Source organism: Pinus tabuliformis, chromosome 5_1, assembly GCF_031772625.1.
Source record: "Pinus tabuliformis cultivar Carrire ecotype Pingquan chromosome 5_1, CPIR1, whole genome shotgun sequence".
Lineage (NCBI taxonomy): Eukaryota > Viridiplantae > Streptophyta > Pinopsida > Pinales > Pinaceae > Pinus > Pinus tabuliformis.
In genome coordinates, this window is record NC_142305.1 from 599,882,179 (window position 1) to 599,888,661 (window position 6,483).

The 6,483-nt window shown below is 46.4% G+C and overlaps 1 protein-coding gene across 1 annotated transcript; it reads right to left on the reverse strand.

Moving 5' to 3' along the window:
- Nucleotides 1-3,419: 3,419 nt before the first annotated feature.
- LOC149166309 (uncharacterized) lies at nt 3,420-5,909 on the reverse strand. Its single transcript, XM_089430131.1, has 3 exons — nt 4,391-5,909; nt 4,110-4,309; nt 3,420-4,001 (listed from the first exon to the last, which is right to left on the reverse strand). The coding sequence occupies exons 1-3, from the start codon at nt 5,907-5,909 to the stop codon at nt 3,420-3,422; spliced, it is 2,301 nt and encodes a 766-aa protein (XP_089286257.1).
- Between the last annotated feature and the right edge of the window lie 574 nt (nt 5,910-6,483).

Consider the following 6,483-nt stretch of genomic DNA (forward strand, 5'->3'; position numbering starts at 1 on the left):
GGCGGCACATGCTGAGCATGTGGCATGCCATGCCCAGTGGCACCCGCATCCGGGGTGATGGCCTCTTCTTGGATCAGGCTGTCTAGTTCCTGAGCCCTTGAAGTGTCCGGTATAATGTCTATGGATCCTGTAAGGAGATAGTGATCATTGTCTGCACCTATGTTAGCTAGACAGTCCGCAACCTTGTTACCTTCTCTTTTGGTATGGGTGAAGGTAATTGCTCTATTGCTGCAGAGAGCTTATTCAATGGCCTCTAGCCAGGCAGCAAGTCTCCAGCTATTGGTGATTTTTCCAGCCTGTGAGCCATTCTGAAGTCTCCTGGCCATGTTTATGAGAATCTGGGAGTCTCCTTCCACAATTAGCGGCTGAAGATTGAGATTCCCTGCGAGAAGAATTCCTTGCCATAGGCCTTCGATTTCTGCCGAGTTGTTGGTGTCCCAGCCCAAAGATCCGAAGTATAACTGCAAGGGTGTGCCTGCTTGATTCCTGATGATGCCTCCGAAGCCTGCTTTGCCCGGGTTGCCTTTGGAGGCCCCATCAAAGTTGAGCTTGTAAGAGTTCATGGGGGGGGCCTTCCATGTGGCTTGAGTGGTGCTGCTGCTTGTGGAAGTACTTCTAGAGTGGGGGATCTGAGGTAGAGTTAAATTCCAGTTGCTTAGAATGCCTTTCTCGAAGTCTAGAGATGGGAGATCTTCTTGTGTCCAGGAGTGGAGAGCCAGCGTTTCATTGAGGTTGCCACATATTCTGGTCCATAGATCATCCATCTTCGAGCTCTGATTCTTGAAAATCCTCTTATTCCGTTCTTTCCATATACCCCATAGGATGAGGCCTAGTAGAAGTTTCCATAGGCAATTGAGGAGCGCGCTTTTGCAGGGGTGCTGTGGCCAATGTCTGAGGGAGTCCGTTATGTCATCCATTGTTCTGCATTTCTTTTGACATCTGAAACTAGCCTTTTCCCACAAGTGATTGGCTAGGGGGCATGAGTCCAATAAGTGTTGGAGTGTCTCTTCATTTTGATGGCAGTTAGGACATATAGAAGGTCCATGGAAGTTCCTCCTTCGTAATTTGTCCCAGGTGAGAATTTTTTTGTGACTTACCAGCCACAGAAAATAAGAGACTTTGGGCCAAGAATTAGAATCCCAAATTGAACTCTAGATTGGGTCCGAAGGATTGTTCTGGGTGCAGACTATTTTGTAGGCCTCTGAAGTTGAGAAGTTACCTTTTGGGCGGTATCCCCATCTTAGGATATCGTAGTCCTCATCATGTCTGATTCTCCTTCTTCCAAGCTCCCTTTCTAAGTCCCGTGTATCCTGTAGATTTGTGAGATTAGCTAGCTGATTTCCCTGCATCCATTTCTTGAATCCGTGCTCCGACTCCTGCAACCAATGATGATGGATTTTTTCTTGTTGCTGCTCCTGCCTTAATTGGTCCCCCGGTGCATTAAGGATGTCGGTCAGCTTTGGCATTTGGTTCCATGCGTCCGTCCAAAATCTCGCCGTTTTGCCATTCCTGACCTCCCAGAAACTGTGTTGCTGTATTAAATGGTAATGTTGTTTTGCCGCATTCCAGATTAGTGATCCCTTATCCCTGGGGGTAAACCGAATTAGCTCCTCCTGGGGACGGTTGTTGGCATACTTGGCCGTCCAGATTCTTGCCCAGGGCTTCTCAGGATTAGTGATCCATTGCCACCATATTTTGGCACTCATAATAGAATTGCTATGCTCCGGATCTCTTAGTCCTATGCCTCCTTTTTCCTTTGGTTGACATACTGTAGTCCATTTGACTAGCGCCCACTTCCTATTTGTAGCTGATCCGCCCCAAAGAAAACTGCGCTGGAGCTTCCTGATTCTTTTTATGACCCATTTGGGAGCTGCAAGGACAGAGAAAAGGTATAATGGCATTGCCTGTAGAACAGACTTGATGAGCACGACTCTACTTTCCAAGTTGAGAGATCTGTGTGTCCATAGGTTGAGCCGAGATTCAAGCTTCTCAATGAGGGAACGCCATGAGGAGTGCTTAATAGCTGAGGCTGTGAGAGGGGCTCCGAGGTATTTTGAGGGAAGGGTTGCTGATGAAAAGCCAAGAATGCGGGTGACAGCAGATTTAACCTGAGGGGGCGTGTGAAAGAAGAAAATCTGCGATTTGGCGCCGTTTACCTCAGTGCCAGAAGCGTCAGCAAAATCATTGAGCAAGGATTTGAGGTGAGAGGCTTCCTGGGCTGAAGGATATCCAAAAAGCATGGTGTCATCGACAAACTGTTGATGAGAGGAGGCAGGGGAGTTGTGTACAGAGAGACCTTTGAGCTGGTGGGAGAGGAGAGCTTGCTTGATGTGACGGCCCAGCCCTTCTGCCATGAGAACAAATAGGAAGGGGGAAAGGGGGTCCCCTTGCCTGATTCCTCTGGAAGGTTTGAAGGGTCGGGAAGGGATTCCATTGACGAGGATGGAGAACTGGGTTGAACTTATCAAGCTCATTATCCATCGAACCCACATAGCATCAAAGCCAAAAGCTTTAAGCATTTGCTGAATAAAGTTCCAACTTAGTTTGTCAAAAGCCTTTGAAAGATCAAGCTTAAGAATCATACCTGCTTGTTTCGAGTGTTTGAGGGAGTGGATGATCTCATGCGTGAGAAGGATGCCGTCCAGAATTTGTCTTCCCTCTACATAGCCTGACTGTTCTTGTGAGACGAGCATCGGCAGCAATGGCTTCAGCCGATTGGCAACCACTTTGGAGATAACCTTGTAAATAACGTTGCAAAGGGCAATGGGCCTGAATTTGTCAGGTGTGATGGAGTCCTCCTCTTTGGGAATGAGGGCTATGAATGTATTATTGAGAGAAGGAAGCATCCAGTGGAATGCCCTCGATTCTTCAACGATTTGCCATACTTCCTGTTTGATCATCTCCCAAAAGGTATGAAAGAACGTAGTGGTGAATCCGTCTGGTCCGGGAGCCTTTCCTTCCTTGAGCTGGGACATCGCGTCGTCCACCTCCTGAAGCTGAATCGGGCGGAGGAGAAGCTCATTATGTTCCTCTGTAATGATTCTGGGCACATTGTTAGTGATTTTCTCAATTGCTTGTCTTCTATCTCCTTCCGGCTCTTGCAGGATCTGATTGAAGTGGTTGCGAAATTCTTCCTCAATTTCCTCATGCGATTCTACTCTCTCGCCTCCAGGCTTTTGAATGAACGGAATGCTGTTGTGCATTCTTCTTTGAATGGTGGTTCTGTGGAAGAATTTAGTGTTGCGTTCACCCTCCTTTAACCATCTGATTCTGGACTTTTGTTTCCAGTAGATTTCCTCCTGCTTCTGTCTGTCCTCAATCTGCCTGTGAAGGTGCCTTTCCTGTTCTAGTGTCCCTTCTGTGTGTCCCTCAGTGATGACTTTTTGATGGAGATCCGCTAGTTCCCGATTGAGCTCTTGCTATGCTTTGAATATGTCTCCAAAGGTTTCTCTGTTCCATTGCTTTAGGTGGAATTTTAGGAATCGAAGCTTCTGATGGAATTTGTACATCTTGGAACCTTCTGGAGGGGTGAAGGAGGTCCAGGTGGCTTTAACAAAGTCTTTGAATTCAGGGTGCGAGAGCCAGAAACTTTCGAAACGAAAGGGTCTTCGGGTCTGGTTTCCGGGGCATTGCCATTGGAGAGCTATTGGCCAGTGGTCCGAGCCTGTATGCGGGAGAATGGCGGCTGAGAAATCTCCTCCAAGATGGATCGCATTATCTGAGATGAGGAAGCGATCTAGCTTGGAAGCAATTTGGTGTTTGCCTGCTCTGCGGTTACTCCATGTGAATGTACCATTGCAGAAGGGCATGTCTATAAGGGAGGCACTTTGAATGAAGTTCTTGAAATGAGTATTTTCCTGCTCCAGCCTATTTCGTCCTCCTATTTTTTCCTCTAGCTTAGTGATCATGTTGAAATCTCCTCCAATAATCCAGAGAGGGTACCTTCTGGTGTTATTCAGAGCTTCAATGGTGTCAAGAAGTGCTATTTTGTTCCCTGTATCCTACGGGAAGTATACATTCGAGAGGTTACCATGTACATTCGTGCCCAAAATGTGGAAGACTGCCTATATGAGGTGATGAGAGGCATGGAACTCTGAGAGATCTATTGCTTGAGTATTCCATGCTATGGCGAGTCCTCCTGACGCTCCTGATGCATCTACTGCCACTGATCGGCATCCTGGCCAAGATTTTGTGAGGATGTTGCCCAAAGTGGTGCCGTTGCATTTGGTTTCCTGGAGTAGACAAATTTGTGGCTTCTCCGCTTTAATCATGTTTTTTAGCATTCTAAGTTTACCTGGGCTGTTGAGCCCTCTTAAATTCCATGAAACCAGCTTCATGGTTCAACCAATTGGAGAGGGTTTGTAGTACTTTGTCAGTTTCGCATACTTGCCTGAGTCAACCAGGATTTTCCCTACCTCAATCGTTCTTTGTAGATCTATTTTTCGTCCCCTCTTTTTTGATTCTTTTGGAGGCTGGCTTCCGTCCCACCGACTGCCTGGTTGAATCCCAAGTTGCTTCTGCTGGTATGCTCGTGAGATGACCACTTCCAACTTGCTGAGTTGGGCTTCTGAGATGCTATCGTAAGCCTGCGCTTTGCATGCAAGTTCCAGTTCTTGGATATCCAGGCCCTGCAGGTCTACGCTTTCCGGTTCCTCTTCCATTGGTTGCGCCTGCGTGTCTTCTTCCTCAATCTTTTTTCCATTAGGAGGAGCATCTGATTTGTCTTCCATTTCTTCTTCCTTGTCGTTCTTTGCCTGATCCTTCGAATCCCCAGAGGGGGGATCATTGAAGCGGGTGGGGGAATGGCGAGCGGGGGAAGAGGTGTAAGGGGGAGGGTGGGATGAAGATGAGGGATGGGATGGGTTAGCTTCAGTAGTTGGGGGCGGTTCCTCGGAAGATTGAGCTAGGATTTCAAAACTATTCTTGGATGCCGGATCACTGGAGCTGTAATGCTGGGGCTTTTGCCCATTTGGGGGTTTCCTGTGCGCACGTCTTCGACTTGGGGCTTTTGTGAAGCCATCCTGGGCCTCAGAGGCAGAAGGGTCAGTAGCTTTGGCATTCAAGGGGCAGTCACGGAAGAGATGTCCTAGAGCATGGCACCTTCTGCACCGGAATGGCACATGTTCATAGTCCAAGGGTTGGATCCATTCTTCGTCCCAGTGAGAGAGATGTATCGAATCTGGCAGTGCTTCATTCAGCCGCATGAAGACGCAGATGCGAGCATAGGAAATGAATCTGCGTGTTTTTGTTTCTTCTGCAGTTCTGATGTATTCCCCTAGTCCATTTCCAATTTTCATGAGGATGTTCTCGTCCCAGTACTCATCTGGGAGTCCATACATTCTGATCCAGACTGGCGCCCAGGTGAGGTCCTCCTTGTCCGGGTTAAATCTTGGTATCCAATCTCTCATGTACAGGCCCGCTGCGTTGAAGAAGTGAGGTCCTGTTCCCAGTACCCTGAGTTTGTCTTCAATACAGTAGAAGATTACTGTAAAGAAACCCTTAGGCCCTAACTGCAGAGTAACATCGCCTTTTGGCTTCCATTTTGCTGCAATCCACCCATATAGAGCTCTTTCCGTCGGCCAGAACCCTATAAATTTCCCAATGATGGCATGGTCTTTCATGAACTCAATTCGTGCATCTATTATGTGCCCTAGTAACTCGATTCTTGGCCTTTTTGTGGCTACTGGCTTACAGGTTGTAGAGGATACCTTTGGCGCTTCCTCCGGGTTTTTTCCCCTTCCCTGATTGCCGCTGTCATTGTCTTGTCGTCCTTCTGTTTTCCTGTGTTCAGGCTGTTGTTTTTTCCCCTTGTTCAGGATCTCATTGTTAATCGATCCAAAACGGAGTGCATGGTCCTCGCCGTTCTGCATTGGGGAGGGCCCTGACGCCCCCCCCTGAGGATGTTCCATCGCGCCTGTCTAGTGCAGTGCAGGTCTGCTAAACGCCAGAGGGAACGGGAGGGAGGAGTACAGTGCTAGAGGTGCGCTGTCTTGCGCCGTCACAGTTTCCTGCAAACCCTAGTCGCTCCAGTTTTCCGTCTCCAGGAGGATACCATGCACCACTGAAGTGTTTCTCAGGCTCGTAGGAAGAAATTGATCAATTATTAACATAAATTAATAATTATTGTTAATTATAATTATAATAATAATTTTATTATAATATTTTTTATATTATTATTATTATATATTATTATATAAGATTATTAATTTTATGATTAATATTATATTTATACCATTAACGTTTATCAATGTTTTTCAACAATATTTATTAATGTGGTTGAGCTTATTGTATTAATAATCTTATGGGTTTATCATTCCTTTGGGCTTAAAATATCAATGATCAATCCCTTAGGTTTATAAATCCTTTATATTTTTAATAGTAATCCCTTGGGTTTGTTGATCGCTTAGGTTTATAATATTTATCGCTTGGGTTTTCTATTTTGTTGAGTTTATAATATTAAACTTTTGGTTTTATTAGTCCCCT

What these genes read in the sequence shown, in the direction of transcription:
- LOC149166309 (XM_089430131.1), bottom strand. Translation starts at nt 5,909, where the DNA reads ATGGAACATCCTCAGGGGGGGGCGTCAGGGCCCTCCCCAATGCAGAAC. An exon ending in GAAAATCCTGGTTGACTCAG is followed by an intron (nt 4,310 to 4,390) that starts GCAAGTATGCGA and finishes GGAATTTAAGAG; the next exon opens with GGCTCAACAGCCCAGGTAAA. An exon ending in CCATAGCATGGAATACTCAA is followed by an intron (nt 4,002 to 4,109) that starts GCAATAGATCTC and finishes TACTTCCCGTAG; the next exon opens with GATACAGGGAACAAAATAGC.